At 38.7% G+C, this 16,775-nt stretch overlaps 1 protein-coding gene across 2 annotated transcripts in view; it reads left to right on the top strand.

Annotated features, from left to right (window-relative positions):
* The window catches only part of LOC121418192 (gephyrin-like), a 43,158-nt gene that overhangs the window by 8,646 nt on the left and 17,737 nt on the right, over positions 1 to 16,775 (top strand). The window contains exons 2-9 of one of the 2 annotated variants that reach the window (XM_041611919.1): positions 1,601 to 1,679; positions 2,618 to 2,675; positions 3,285 to 3,377; positions 5,608 to 5,702; positions 6,180 to 6,246; positions 7,297 to 7,425; positions 9,460 to 10,780; positions 11,179 to 12,485. In XM_041611919.1, coding sequence (XP_041467853.1) covers positions 1,601 to 1,679; positions 2,618 to 2,675; positions 3,285 to 3,377; positions 5,608 to 5,702; positions 6,180 to 6,246; positions 7,297 to 7,425; positions 9,460 to 10,780; positions 11,179 to 11,564 — 2,228 coding nt within the window. In that variant the 3' untranslated portion in view covers positions 11,565 to 12,485. Of the gene's footprint in view, positions 1 to 1,600; positions 1,680 to 2,617; positions 2,676 to 3,284; positions 3,378 to 5,607; positions 5,703 to 6,179; positions 6,247 to 7,296; positions 7,426 to 9,459; positions 10,781 to 11,178; positions 12,486 to 16,775 lie in introns of those variants that run through there. The other variant, XM_041611920.1, reaches the window with a different exon arrangement.

Below are 16,775 nucleotides of genomic sequence, written 5' to 3'. Positions count from 1 at the left end.
AATAAATGAGTTTTAATCTAGTTGGCAAAAGAAAAACCAGTGGCGGCGGCAGTGCAAAGAAAAGGCCAGTAAAAGGCAGTAAAGCACTGTGTCTGAGTGACTGACACCACGGCACCGACAGTGAGGTGAATGTTCATTTTCCAGTGCATGCACATTATTGCCCCATCATATTCACTCGTTTTCAGAAAATATTTAGTTATTCCTCATATGACCATGATTATCTCCTTCATGTCATTACTCTGGTGTTTATTCATGATTTTAAATTCAGGAAATCATTTAGCAAACAAAGAAAACAAAGCATTTCTTGACTGTGATTCCGTGTGATTCAAGTTCTATTTCATTTCTGTGTATCACACGTACGCACGTACGTGACGTAATCTTGATCTCTAATCTGCTAATTGTTATGTTAATTAATCATCCCGTGCGCGCGATCAAAATGGCTCGAAATTCGACCAAATTCAAGGGCAGCTCAGCTTGTAAACCTCACTGAGAAGGGCTTCCACAGCCCTTGCGATTCCCCGCGCTGCAATTTAACTGCAAGACACAGAAAGGAAATCAATTCAAGTTTCACTATCAACGGAAAATCCAGAACCCTTCGAGACCCATTTTGCAAGAAATACAACTAAATAAGGTAAGAATTGAGAGCAACTCACGACACTTTTGACTTACCGACACTTTCATGGTTATTTTTGGAAGATTTCATGGAATTTGGGGCACGAAAATGACTTCGGTAGCTCGCGAAAGTCCTATGCATTACGATGACATATTTTTCATCGCACGGGAGGACAATCACAAAGAGAAAATATCATATTCATCCGCGCTGACAGGGGCTTAATTTTGACGATATCGCATCGCTATGCGATTTCACCCATTGACAAGCGGACGAAACTTACGTACAAATTTTGAGCACTTCCGCGACAGCGCCATCTAGTGACTACGGCCGTGCCTACCATGGGGGGGGGGGGAATGGGAACGAATGGGGAAAACAGAAAAGGGTCGGGAGAGAGTGAAGGAAGGAAGGTAGATTATATATTTTTCCACTAAAGAATGGAAGATAAAAAAAGGAGATAAAAATGGAAGCCTTGGTAGACACAGATACGGGGGGGATTGCATCCCCCACCCCCAAGCAAAAAGAGAAAGAAGGATTTAAGAGAAGGGCAAGGGAAAAGACTTGTTATAAAAGAGACAGGGTGAAATAATTGGCTGAAAAAGAAGAAGAAAAGCAGGGAAGGAATGTCAGTTTTTTTTCCATTTTTTTGTATTTATGAGCCTAAAACTAAGCCCTTGCCTCCTGGCGTACTAACTAAATAGATTAGAGAGAAAAATGGAGAGGTATGGGCAGATCCATGGGATTGAAGCTGCTGCGGACCTCTTTTGGTGGCACAAAAGAAGGGAAAAGAAAATGAAGGAAGGAATAAAAAAAGAATAGGAACAAAACCTTGCCTACCTTGAATAATTTGCTGTAGAAGATTGTTCTGCTGTGTGTGTGTGTGTGCTGTCCCATTTTCATCTTTTTCAGTTGATTACAATGTAAATTTTCCTTAGGGTAGTGAAATTAGGGTAGTAAATTTTTATTTTTATTTTTATGGTCTTGTTTCAGTAAGCGATACATGCTCAAGAAAGGAAGCTGTTGATAAAAGTGGTCCAAATTTAAAGAAGTTAGCTGAAGATACTAGTGGGTAAGTGATTGTGTGTATTATAAATTTCAATGTTCAAATTGTGCTACAAATCATAACTAGTTTTTGCGGAGTAGGTAGAACTTATGAAAATGATCTTAAAATTTCTTGAAGTGTTACGATATTGTGTATTTTTTAATGCCATATGCTGGTAGTTAGAATTTAGTTGTGTAAAATGTTTAATGATGAGTGATTTGAGAGACAGTTGGTTAAATTTGTTTTGGAAACTGCATTGGGAATTTAATTTTTTATTACAGGTAATCAGGTAATTTCATGCCAACTAATTGCAACATAAGAATCCATATTTCATAATAATGATTATTAAACTCTACATTCATATCATGCAAATATATATTCCGGAATATCAACAAGGCACTAAAATCCCATTTAATATTCCAAATATATTAACATGTATGAAAAATACACAAATTTGCTGTCATACATATAAATTTATACTATTATTTTTTCTCTTCGATAAAAATTTGCAGTGTAACATTATCAATCTGTGAAGTATTCCTTGCATTGAATAATAAATATGAGAATCATACAGATTAATTAGTATAGCACAGCTAAATTAAACCTAGACTTTCAACAAAATACAATACTGAAGTGTTTCGTCTTATTTGTGAAGCACCACTGACTCAAATGTCTGCATATGGTGATCATTCTTACTCTATTGTCTTGTGGATGCGTCTTGGTCTAGTGGTTCTGACTCTTGCCTTTCAAACTGAGGGATGCTGGTTCGAATCCTAGCCATGGTGTGTTTTCCTACAGCAAGAAATTTATCCACACTGCTGCACTCGACCCAGGTGAGGTGAATGGGTGTCTGGTAGGAAGAAATTCCTCAAATGCTTGAGCGCCCAATCAACTGAAGTGGCTACCCTGGGTAAAATATGATTCTATTATTATTATTCTGCTTTGTTCCTGTCTCTCTCTTACAGACTTGATGGTGTAGTTGTAGCTACAGGAATAGTTCCAGATGAAATTTCAAGTATCAAGGTAAGAATGGCATATGTTGAAGTAAGAACAGAGGTGAAAGGAGTGTAAATATTAGTTATCACAATCCTCAAAACAACAAAAAGAAACTATTAGTTTCAAAGTGGGGCAGGAAACTTATTTGGTGTATTTTCAACTTATATTTAATCTAACTAACCATTTATATGAAACCTTACAGAGATTTACAGGGACTAAATTGCAACTTATTAAAGCTATTCTTTTAAATTGTTATGTTACTAGGGCTAAATCACTCTCACCCCCAATGCATTTTTCATTTGATGGTCCTGCAAACTATTGGTCAGTTTGCAAAAGTAGAAAATGTTATTCATTTGTCTTTCTTAATCCTAATTATTACAATTTGATTGGATGGTCTGATAATGATTAGAGAGAGCCATGTCATTTATTCACATGAACATTGTTATAATATTGATAATTCTTTGTTTCAGAGGTTTTCTTTTAATTTGATAATTGACTCATCAATCAATTTTCTGTGATCTCTAGTAAAATGCTCAGCAACATAGCTATTATTTGGTTCATACTATAAAGGATTGAAACAAAATATTTGTTGTTGTCTTATATGTTTCTACTACACATATTTTAAAAACTCGACAGGAGACTCTACTAGAATGGAGTGATGTGAAGGAGCTAGATCTTATCCTCACTACAGGCGGAACTGGCTTTGCTGATAGAGATGTCACACCAGAGGTAAGATTCGGAGTATAATCAAATTACAATTGATTATATGTACAGTACATACATGTAGAATATATGAACAACATAGGGGTATAACAAGAAATAAATGTATTGATTTGCAATTCAATCATCTTATGATTATATTTAGGAAAGTAATGAAAAAGGTAATCAAATTAATGATAATGATAGTATCAGAAATATTGATAATCATGATACTGTTGAGTGTAGTGACCCATTGGATCAGTCTCTGGACTTTTTGAAACAGATCGTTGTCGGTTCAAATCCCATCCATAGAGCAATTTCATTCAGCAAGAAATTGATCTAAAATTTGCTGCACTCAACCCAGGTGAGGTAAATGGGTACCAGCATGAAGTAATTCCTCAAAATCTGTGAGCCCAGTAATTGGTAGCCTAGCTTAGCTACGTTAATATTTGAGTACCTTGACAATATTTCTGAATTTCATACATTTTCCCGTAAATATGGATGCAATTTCTTTTTCATGATGTGACATTTTATGTACCAAAAAATGATCGGAAAATCAGGTTTCCACTGAATGTTAGATCTAACGTTACTGCTAATTTAGTACGTTGTCTGTATGTACGGGCCTCCAAGTTCTTCAGTCTATGTATTGGTAGGTGAGCCAATGCAGTTCAGCGGAACAACCAAAATACAGAGACTGAAGCTTTTGGTCTTGTGTGGGGCGCAAATGTAAAAAGTGATCGAACCTAGCCATTACGTATGCATATTTATCTCACACGGTAAAAATACTGATTTTTTTTGTCAAAATACTGATTTTGGGGGATAAGAATACTGAAAATGCAAAATACAACTTGGCAGCTCTGGATATGTGCATGATACAGATACTCTATAACATTATTCTACGGATAATGATGAGTACAATTATAACATACTTTTGAAAATTGTAATATATTATGGGAATGATATTTCTGCAATTTAGATCAGGGGCCTGTTTGATGAAAGCATAACTCCAGCTTGATGACCCCATCTCTATGGAAAGCCAAGCTTGACAATAATTTACTGTGAACAGATGTATGCTGTTTACATGCTTATTCCATTTGTCTGCATTTTATCCGCAAATTGTCAAGGAAGGCTTTCCATAGAGGTAGCGTTGATCTAGAATTAAAGGTAAAAGAGAGTAGTTGCAGCAAACAAATATGTTTCATGAGAAAGTCTTTTAAATCAAGGTTAATTTTCAAAATATTATCATACATCTAGATCTGTAGATTAATGTTAACGTATCCTTGTAAAATCATGAAATCTTAGCTCAAAATCAATAATTCTGATGATCAATAACACAGCAAAGCAAATGTAGGACAGTGTATTTATATTGCTTCAAAAAATACCGAATGTTTGATGGCATTCCGTGTTTGTTTTGCTTATATCTCAGCAACATTATGCTTATTCTTCTAGAGATATTAGGCACATATTTTTTTTTATTTATACATACAAACACTTTGGTAATGTCATTGGATTCTGTTCGAAGTTTGAGATTATTACCACAACTGGTATATTTAATACACTTGCAATTACATCACATGTATTTTGTATCTAGCACACACTATGTTTGTATTTTGTGTTAGTTGGAACTGCATTGCTGTAGACATCGATAGTGATAAGACGTAGTGATTGATGCAGGTAGTGTCAAATAATTCAATTTGCAGAAATAATTCGAAATAGCCTGTTGGTGATTAGTTCAGCAACATAAACTTCTTTCTCAGGACTAGCAGCCTGCCTGACGTTTGTTAATAACTGCCAACACTCTTAGTGTAACACAAAGTTTGTCTTTCAGTCTCTTCTTGCTCACCTTGACCCCAATGTCCGTTTGACGTGCTCTACTGCAGCTGCCCACCCCTAAAGAGTCACTGTCCGAACTTTTCTTCACCAATCTTCATATATTCCAAGGACGGCTCGGCTGTGGAACTCACTCCCCTCCAACACATTCCCTTTAGTTCCCAACATGGACAGATTATTAAAAATTAGTGTCAAAACATATTTATTTAGCTTGATGTAAAACCATGTACTTTTGATTTAATTATGGTTTATTACCTGGCACTCATTGGCCATTTTTCCTCATTTTATGATGGCAATATCAGGTCCAAAGAACAATGTAAAAATATATATATATATGTATATATATATATATATATTTTGTTTGATTTTTGTATGCTCACACTGGTAATTACTTTATCTATGTTTCCTCATCAATGGTACTCCTCTGCAGGCCACTAAATCTGTGTTGGAGAAAGAAGCACCTGGCCTAGCTATGGTCATGCTTATGGGATCTCTGAAGATAACACCGCTAGCTGTCTTATCAAGGTACCAAAACTCTGCCAATATTTCATGACTTAGTCAATCTATTAACTGATAGTATTTGCTTTTTTGTATCTCGTAGTTTATGAATACAAGGGATTAATCAATTGTATTCAAAAAACAAACTTGCAGTATTCAAAGGTACATTATACTACAGTAATGCATTATAGAAGTGGGTAGGGACCTTGAAGAAGCATGAGCTTGTTGGTAGTAGACAAGTAAACAAGGAAGGATTCATTAACAGTTCAATTATTTCAAAGTTACTATATTTAATGTGATTATGTAAATCAGCTTGAAGCTCATACCATCTGATAGAGAAGACTTCAGATTTTTCATCAATAGAAAGACATTTCTGTCATATTAAGAAATATGAATTTTACAGTTCTTCAAATAATGATATCAATTTGCTCTTGATTAAATAAAATTGAAAATAGTTTTGTCAGATTGAAAAATAGTGCTAAATTATTTTGTGTTGAACTTTAGGTCTGTTTGTGGAATCAGGAAGAAGACACTGATTGTCAATCTACCAGGCAGTCTTAAAGGTTCACAGGTAGGAACATTAAAAGATGAAGGAAAGGAATAGAGAGAAGCTAGACAAGAGAAAAAGAGGGGGGGGGGCTGGGAATATTGAATCAGGAAAAAGACACTGATTTTCAATCTACAAAAGGATGAAGAAAAGGAATAGAGAGAGGTTAGACGAGAGAGAAAGAGAGGGATAAAGAGTTTGAAGGAGTGAAGAGAAGAAACAAGAAGATGGAGTGATGGGAGGCATGATGGAGTCATTGATAGACTTGGAAAGAAGAGTGAAAATAAGAAGGGGATAATTTGGTGGGGACAACAGAGGGACATAGACACAGAGCTGACAGTCTGCAGTTCCCTTTACTCATGAGCAAATTGGCAAGATTCATCCAAATCCTGTCGTGGCTGAATCCTCCCTGCAAAATCTGGTGATTCGTGAGATTTTCTTTCTCAACTAATTAACCCCTTTACCTTCAAGTAAAATGAAATATAGTATCAAAAGAGAATTTTTAAATCAATTCAAACACATGACCCGAAAGAATGATTCTTCTTCACAATGATACCAGAATCAAGAAATTTGATATAAATTTAGAGCAGCAATGGCAGAATAAAAAGAGTTGTTTTGGTTTTCACCCAGCTCATTAAATATGCAGAACCTCTCCAGTCATGAATATCACTTGGATGAAAGATACTTCTTCTTGAGGACCTGCCTACTGTCTTAAGAAGAGGAAGACTGAGTGAAAACAGACACTTTATTAATATAATGATGGAAATGAAGGATAATTCCATAAATTAGGGGGCCAATTTGTGACTCTATTCATGTCCCATTAACATAAACAATTTATGATTTTAGTGCCATATAAGTTATAATTAAATCCCATTGAATTTTAGTTGGCTACCAAATATTGAAGAGTTAGTCCAACATGTTCATTCACTGTATCTAAGATGAGAGTTCACACTTGTATTATGATGGTTTGGGGAGCATGAAGTTTTAAATCAATTAATCAGATTCACCTGAGCATTTATATTCTTTCAATCTCCTGTATGGTGATTTATATATTTCAATTTGTGTTTATTTCAGGAGTGTTTTGGCTTTGTCCAGCCTTCTCTTAGCCATGCTATCCAGCTGTTGAAAGGAGAACGAGCTTGTGTCAAAGCTACTCACAAAGAACTTGCCGATACAGGACCACAGACGATCAACATGGTTTCAGTGAGTATCTTTATAGAAATACTATACATTGGGCACAGAATTGGGATGGAACACTGAATCGGTTTAATATAGCTAACACAAAAATCATTATATAACAGTAGCAGGTGGAATTGAACAAATGAGAGTTCATATTTGCACCCTAAGAAAGCTACTCCTAAAGAACTTGCTGCATCAGGACCACAGCCTATCAACGCGATTTCAGTATTTGAGGGAAATAATTCCAATAGAAAGGGATTTGCATTTATGATCCAAAATTTTGTCTGTAGCAACCATTTATATATACACAATAAAAAGCAGTGCAAATGAAACAGGTTTGTGTTCCTATTTTCACCCTTAAACAACCTACAATTAGACAATTACTTTTCAAGTGTTTTTTTTTTCTCTTTCCATCATTATAGAGAAAGTGTATTTAAAACTATCGGTTTTCAACCTTAATCCAACTGGGGGATCATTTGACCCCTCCCCTGCACCGCAGTTGTAATTAATGTGCAACAGACATTTATCGTGACACCTTGCTTAAGAATTTAATATAGTACTATATTATCTATCCTTGACCTGTGCCCCTACTAACCTTTGTAAACTAAAATTTTGCAAAGGTTTTGCAAATAATTTGGTATTGGTACACCTAATTTTAAGGAAATGATAGCAAAAAATAGACATACATGCATTTTGTTTGCATAAAGAATACAGGACTCTTAGCTGGCAAAAAAAAATACATAGCAACACTCTTTACACATACATTAGTGTTTGTTTGAAGTTAACATTGTGCTTTTTGTAGTCATGGCTGAAATATGAAGGGGGTCTGGTCTGAAAATCCCAATTGAAATAACTAGTGTTAAAGGTAGCTGAAGGATCAGTATTATCATTTTGTTTTACATTCATTGTGCCTTTATTTTTTCTTCCTAAAGCCACCCGCTCCTTCATATAAAGAGAAATTTAGCTTTTGAAATGTGCAATGCATGGATTCACACTGATTTATAAATTTAGAATACTTTGGTGTTAAAAGCATGTGCTAGTGGTCAGTGGTAACTATGGTTTTGAAGAGGAATGCATGGACTCATATTTGTGACAATTTTATTGCAAATTTTGTTCTTGACAATTTCAAAGAACCATTTCAGAAGCTTTTATCAGTAGCTTATAAACCCCAAAAGTGAAAGGAAGTTTGGTGACCGAGGGCACTTGAAATATTGGGTAGAATTGTTAAAGGTGGTTTTAATATTATGATTCTGGATACAGAATGTGTGTGTTTGGTAAAATAAGCTGGATTTGCATTTGTTGTCATGGTAATAGACTATGGACAAATGCCGGTTTTGGGAAATTAATTTTGCCTAAACCTGCATTAATCCAAGGTCTGAATTGAAACCACATTTGTGAGTTCCATTTGCCCAGTGATTAAGCTTCTTCTAGCATGATTTGATTTTTCACAGTTAATAACTCTGTCCTTTGGAGTGGTTGATTTACTCACACGATAATAATAATAATTGTGATAACATTTCAGCAAATTGACCAATGGCTGTTGCATACATAAGCTTATCACTTTAATGAGAAGTAGAATACATTTTTTCCCCTTTTTTGTTTGCTGTTAGTGAGAGGTTAGGACATCGAGGGAGCATTTCACTGATTTATTTGTTCTGAACTAATCAGATGCAGGATTTCAGTAGCTTTTGACAGTTGTTGATGAAAATCACTTTTGGTTTCATGAAACACTCCCCAAACATTGTGTAAATATCTATATTGTTTTGTTAATTAAGTCCTGAAACACTATAAAACAACTGAAAAATCTCAGACTGCATAGTACGTTTATTTACATCTAGACAGTCATTCATTCATACTCAAGTTTCATAAACATATTTCCATACTAAGCATCATACTATTCTCATCTATTGCGGTACATCAAAATTGCCCCTGCTTGTAGACAAACTGTGGATACTCATCACGCTAGAAGTGGCTAAAGTAGTCATGTGGAAGAAGCGCGGGAGCCCCTTTTGCAACAAAGAACTTTCAAGAAAACTCTCTTTATGTGTGTGTGTTCAGGATGCTCAAAGACTGAAAAAGAGGAAGAAGAAAAAGAAGAAACGCAAACGGACAAGATCCAGCAGCCCTGTACCCAGTGATGGGAGTGAGGCTGTGGTGTCAGCATCCACTTGGCACGATGAGAACTATGAGGATCGTCATCATGCATCGCTGGATAGAGGTACATCTCGAGCAGATGCCCAACAGAGTGATGCAAGCCTGAGGGTGGAATCGAGTCCTGTCAGAGATCGGCTGGGTTTAGAAGGACAAGAGATGGATAAAGAGGTGGAAGAAGCGATTGAAGAGAGTAAAGGGGATGGGAACGAAGTAGAGGTGGAGGATAGTGACATGGAAGCTGTGTCCCCGTCGAGCATGACAAATCCTGTGAACATGGATGATATCATGAGCAGGCTGAAGCACATTGATGACAATGAAGAAGAGGTCGATGATGACATTGATGATGATGATAATGTTGAGGATGTTGAAAGCCCTGCTGATAATGAGAGTAACTCTGAAAGTGAGGAGAATATCAACAGTGTGCAAGGGAAACCCCGGTCACTGCAAGCAAAACCCAGAGTGATGATCATCAGAGGAACGTCTGGGTCACCTATCAAGAGGACAATCGAAAGCGATGATGACAGCAATGGGGGTAACGAAAAAGGGGAATGGACCTTGATGGAGGATACAGACGATTGTAGTGATGAGGAGAACAAAAGAAATGAAAAGGACAGGTCTTTTCCAAGAACTAGTCACTTGTCTCCCATCACCACAATTGATATGAGTGCCATTAGAGGAGAAGTTGTGCGTAAACCATTGTATGGTCCTAAGACACGCTCACCTGATCTTGGAGTCTTTCAGTTCGACCCTGAGGATACCGTTGAATCACCAAAGAAACATCCTAGGGTGATCTCTTTCCCACGCCCCTTTGGCAAAGCCCCAAAGCAGAAAAAGGCAGTTAAGAAGGTTACGACCAAGAGGATAAAGCCTGAAGCAGTGGTTCACAAAATCCAAGCAGGAAAGCCCTTGAATACTTTCTTAAGGACGTTCGCGTTGTTGAAAGACGTCACCCTTTCGCGTGGTAAGCGGAACGTGAAGCGCCACCTTGTGACGAGGAAAAGAGGGGACCAGGAGGTGGATACCGGGATTTGGAAGCGAGGAGAGCAGGTTCAGGAGAGGAACCGGGTGGATGATTTGTTTGCCCCCACTGATGATGGGAGGAAGCTGCAAGAACTCATTAAGAAGAATAAGAGGAGGGACGAGTATGTGGTTGCATGGTACCTCTGGTGTCCTGGACATGGGAAGTGCCTGAGGAAATGTGGCGGATATGGTGAATGCATCGAAGGTGAGAAAACTATATATATATCCTACAAGAAAATTAATTCCTAAATACTGAACAGCTCTCAGATTGCTAAATTGTTTATGAATAAGGAGCTATTTTACTTTCTAGAAAATTTCTTTTAATATAAAGTTTAATTTCTTTTATTGAATCTAAATATGTGATATCTTCATGACTACATTGTGTCAGAAGTCAGAACTTCATTTTTCCTTGTTGGAAAAGATTATGATTTGCTGTATTTTGACTGTTTTTTTTAGGTGTAGAAAGACCTCTCCCTTGTGTATTTGATGTTTCCATAAATGTAAAATATATCTTGTGTACTTTGATGGATAAGGAACCATTTTCCCTTCCAGTTCACATCCACCTTGCAAATTCATTTCTGCTTTGGCCTTGCTTGCTTCCAGGTTGTTCCGGAGTGTCCCACAAGCAAGACCGCCACAACTGCTCCGTCCTGGTCAATCTCAAACTCTTCCTAGGTGACCTTGACTCCTGGGTTGTGACCATCACTGGACAGCACGTTGACCCCAAGGACTCGGTCGTATGGACCCCACCGCCTAAGGACAAGCTGCGCCACGGTGTGGATGTCACGGATCTGATCGTGTCTCACTGCCAGAAGGGGGACACCTTGGAAGAGATCCATCGCAAACTGATGGAGGATCCAGAACTTAAAGGGATAGCTCCCACCAAGAGGAGATTGACTCATTTGTTGTATAATAGCAGGCATCTGAAGACGAAGCGAAGAAGCCAAGTTCAGCAGGACGAGGAGATGGATGATGTGTCTGAATCATGACATGAGCCTTCTCATAAACCCCCTGTCTCCTATTTTAATGACTTTTGTTGCTCCAATATTGTTGATCAACTCGTGTACTCTCAAGCATAATGGGCTCATTCTGTATAAAAGTATGCTACGATTGGAAATATCATGGGTCACATTGTTACTGCTTTTTAGGAAAGAGATTCCCCTATGCAGATGGGGTCCGATCATGACATGAGCCTCCTTGAAAGCTCATGGTCTCATGTTAATGACTCTTATGCGCTAGGACAAAATTCAACGTGTGATGTATCTGTACACATGCATTTCGATATCATGGCCTAACCTTATTTTCCAAACACAATTCCTCAGTTTCATGTTAAAGTGGTCTGAGTTTGGAGACTAGAAGAGAAGAATTGGAATTCTGAATTGCAGCCTCTCCAACCCATAGAGGACAAATAAATTTAGTGCTTGTATTTGACTTCACTCAAGACTTGCTTGAGAATTACATGTAAATTGTCCTATGCAGGGGCAGCGGAAGTGGGGGGGGGAGCTGAGCCAAACGTAAGAGGGGGGGACTGATCATGCAAAATATCACAATCGTATCGTCATTTTTATGTTTTTGTACGTGGTTTTGGAAAAAAGTTGGGGCTGAATCCCCCCCCCCCTGCTTCCGCGGCCCCTGCTATGGGGTCTATGGCTGCAGACTTCTTTGACCTTGCCTCACTCTACATCACTCTCATGTAACAATAAACTGGCCTCATGTATTGCTCCAATGCTGTTGATGTACTCATTTGAATTTGAGCATAATTTCTATGACAATGTACCACAATTTGATACATGGTATATCACACATTACCATCTTTTACAAAAGAGATATCTGCAGGGCCCCGTCTTACAAAGAGTTGTGATTAATCCGATCAATCACAACTATGGACGGCCAGCAATGTCAACATCTATTATGCATGTTTGTTCAAAATATTTTCGAAATATGATGTATTGTCATGCATTCATTGTTTTAGTCTCACCTGCAAAGCAGAGTGAGACTATAGGCGCCGCTTTTCCTACGACGGCGGCGGTGTCAACACCAAATCTTAACAGAAGGTTAAGATTTGGTTAATATTTTCGAACTATGATGTATTGTCATGCATTCATTGTTTTAGTCTCACCTGCAAAGCAGAGTGAGACTATAGGCGCCGCTTTTCCGACGACGGCGGCGGCGTCAACACCAAATCTTAACAGAAGGTTAAGTCTTTGAAATGACAGCATAACTTAGAAAGTATATGGACCTAGTTCATGAAACTTGGCCATAGGGTTAATCAAGTATTACTGAATATCCTGCCTGAGTTTCAGGTCATATGACCAAGGTCAAAGGTCATTTAGTGTCAATGAACTTTGACCAAGTTGGAGGTATTTGTTGAATTACCATCATAACTTTGAAAGTTTTTGGATCCGATTCATGAAACTTGGACATAGAGTAATCAAGTATCACTGAACATCCTGTGCGAATTTCAGGTAACATGACCAAGGTCAAAGGTCAGTGAACTTTGGCCATGTTGGGGATATTTGTTGAATAACCATTGATTTGTTGACGAAAGGGACATCGATTCAAGAAATTTAGTTCCACCCTAATTGAGATACAAAGCTGTTCTACTACAGGTAGTAGTCCAGAATTACCTGTTCCACTAGAAAAGCAGAGCACTGCTCTCCATTGATCATTGCTGTGCATCTTTTACGTCTCTTGCAGGTTTTCATGTTGTGGTCCTTGCCTGCCATTTTAAACAACTGAAACAAGCATGATTCTCTTTCATCAATTGGAATCTTTCTTGTTGACTCTTCTCCAATACCTTCTTATATTGGTCAACCCAGTGTTCGGATGACTTGCACAGCCAGCATCTAAAGTCAGGATTCTTCTTTTCCTTGTCATCCTTTACAACATTGCTGACTGAAGCTGAAGACTGTCTATCTCTCTGTTGTGCCGAAGAGCGTCTGTCTCACTGGAGCAGAAGCTCTGATCCGTGTATTAAGTTCCATCTTTATCCAGTATAATAAGGCATGGAATGAAGCATCTGTCCTTTCTCGCTCGACAAACCTCAGCCAGAGCTTCCTGTCTTCATTGCTCATCTTTTTCTCTATAAGAGAAATCATATGGTTATTATCCATATCATTGGTTCTGCCTACTTCCTGTAGCGTATTATAACTCCTTCTGATTAGATGGACTAGATCGCAAAAGCGACCATCTTCTCCTTCCTTGAGTGGGTGGAATTTCCCAAGATCATACACAATAGCATCTGCAACCAGTCTTGGATCTCCATAAATATTATCAAGATGAGTCCAAGCTGCTTCATAATCATTCCCCAAGCCGCGAAGAAGGTCATGAGCCTTTCCCGTGAGGGAGGTTCTAAGGATAGTAATAGCATATCTATTTTTAAACCTAGGTACAATCAAATGTTTAAAAGTCAGACTTGAAAGTTGTATAGTCTCTGACATCACTGCTGAACTGTGGCAGCTTCGGCCTCTCTATCTGCACCTTACATGATGAAGCCCTTTCCGCTCTATCGTTATTCCTTTCAGGGGTAGCATTGCTATGTGAATCTGAATTCCCAGTCTTCATCTTACCATAATCCTTGACCTTTTTCCGCATACTGAGGAAGATAGTCTTCCAACCAGGAATCCTCTTTCATGAATTCTTTGTCATCGGCAGTCTTCTCACAGTATTGCTCGTGCTTAGCCTCCAGATCCTTATATGCAAGACTCAAGTCCTGTAACATCTGAGTGACCTCATCGAAATCTCCTTGTCCATCCAGCAAGTTTGTCAAACCATTTGACAACCGAGTCAGCTTAGCTTTCTCTGTCCTCTGTTTGATCTTCAGATCCTTTACTGCTTGTTCAGTACCCATTACTTCCGGATCCCTTCTGTGGTGACGGTTATCTTAAACTGCGAACCCCGACTGCCGACAAAGTGACAAATGACATCTAGTGCACCCTTTTGTGATACCGGTGTAACTGAAGACCGTTCAACCTTTATAAAGATAAAACAAATAAAAACCATAATCAGCATTGCTGACATACATTTGCATTTCTCAAACATGCAAAGAAAACTTACTTGTAACATTGTTAACAATAAACTACTTGCCAGAATGGCAAACACATTCATGGTGAATTAATGACTCTCATTTGCATATGAATAGTAATTTATGACAACCTCATTTGAATATTCTAGTTGCAAGATCAAGCCATCCCATCACCATCACCATTACTTTGTACATTTGTATGATCAGTGGAGCGTTGTGGCCCAGTGGATTAGTCTCCGGACTTTGAAACAGAGGGTCGTGGGTTCGAATCCCAGCCATGGCGTAATTTCCTTCAGCAAGAAATTTATCCACATTGTGCTGCACTCGACCCAGGTGAGGTGAATGGGTACCCGGTAGGATTTTTCCTTGAACGCTTTAGCGCCTATTAATATGGCGGCTCAGCTACAGCCGGGGTAATAATATGATACCAAGTATCAAAGCGCAGTTGAGTATATGCACATAGTAACTGCGCTATATAAATGGACATGTTATTATTATTATCATGAGCTACCAACATGTCTATGGTTACTAAAGCAATTAACCAATTTGTAAATTCCAAATGTTGTCATGGTGATGAGCATTATCAATGGATTCACTTCTCTCTAGAACTTGACATGAAATACCTGACAAACCCCTCTCATTTTGCTCTAAATGTTCACTTTCTACGATTAAATCAAACTTCCTTTATCTTGATACTAATATCCATTCATATCTGATTGATATCCTTCCCAAAATAAACATTCATGACCTTCTCTGTCATGTTATCAGCATCAATCACCAACTCGTTTTCATAACGATTCTAACACATAACACCAAAACATATATGTGGGTTCTTCCACATTGTAAGCATGGATAATAATCCTTCAAAAATCCCTTTATATACATGCAATCCCTTTAGCTACGTTATCATCATCATCATCAAACAAACGAGTGATTATCAAGCTTTTATCGTATGTATTGATTTTCTACTTACAACATTGGGCTTCGAGAAGGTCAGCCATGCCTTGTGAATACTTGGCATGCATCAATTCATCTTTGCTTAGTCGTATTCTCAAGGATTCAAGCCTCTGCTGAGCCATCCATCTGTTGTCACTCAAGGGTGGCGGTTGTTCCTTGAATGGTATGGGCAGCTGGTAATGTCCTCCACTCCTTACCACGTTATCCTCCCATAACTTCAACACTTCCTGGTCCTGAACTGACATTCCCTTGGAAGCTGTGTTTATGTTACACATATCACTGGTCTCAAGAGACCAAAACATCTTGCAATGATTGTCGAGTGACATTTCCTCTGAGATGAAGTGCGAACTTAATGGCATCCTCTTACCATCTCCCTAGACAGGTCCATTGAACGTCCAGCCTAGTACTGTCCTTACTGCATAAGGTTCTCCTGGTTCACCTCGTCTTGTCTCCAGAGGACACAGTAGCTCAGGATAGTCTTGACCAATCAGCATATCCACCTTGACTTTATTCGAGCTTGGAAAGTGGATATCCGAAAGATGTGCATGCTGATCGACATCTCGTCTATAAAGTAAGTGGTCTACACTTATGTTGATGTCGGCCTTGGTGTACACTCCAGGGAGAGTCACTACTCTTGGCGAAGACCTTGGCTCAATCCTCAAACTAACGACAGTGGTGTGGAGTTCACTGTTAGCCCTGTCCAGAGTTGACACAGACACCGTGCTAGCTGATCCATGGGCCTTTACCCTCTCCGCTAATTCCTCCGTGCAGAATGTGCTAGTGGAACCAGAGTCCAAAAGTGCCAGGGCCTCCACGCCGTCATCCATGGCCGATGCGTAAACTCTGACCGGAACTATGGGTAGTAGGATCCTCATATTTCCACCGCCCCTGTGGCATAACTCTCAACCTTCTCTTTGCAGGTTCACCGACCCCCTCCTGGGCTTGTCGAGGCTGTTCCATCTTGTCCCGATGGAGGAACTTAGTGTGCTTCCTCTTGCATCCTGGCACGGAGCACACCCTTTTCACCGGGCAGTTTCTTGATGTGTGCCCCTTCTCCAAACAACTGAAGCACAGCTTGTTCTCCACAACGAGCTTGAAACTTTCTTCAGGCTGCATTTGCTTGAATGCGTTACAAGCAAACAGAGTGTGTGACTCCTTACATTTCACACAAACCAACGGTGCCATCTCTTCACCCGACGCCCTGGTAGAAAAGGTACTC

The sequence above is a fragment of the Lytechinus variegatus genome, chromosome 7, assembly GCF_018143015.1.
Source record: "Lytechinus variegatus isolate NC3 chromosome 7, Lvar_3.0, whole genome shotgun sequence".
NCBI classification, from domain to species: domain Eukaryota; kingdom Metazoa; phylum Echinodermata; class Echinoidea; order Temnopleuroida; family Toxopneustidae; genus Lytechinus; species Lytechinus variegatus.
Note: the sequence above shows the minus strand (reverse complement) of the source record. Positions and strands in the feature narration are given on the sequence as shown.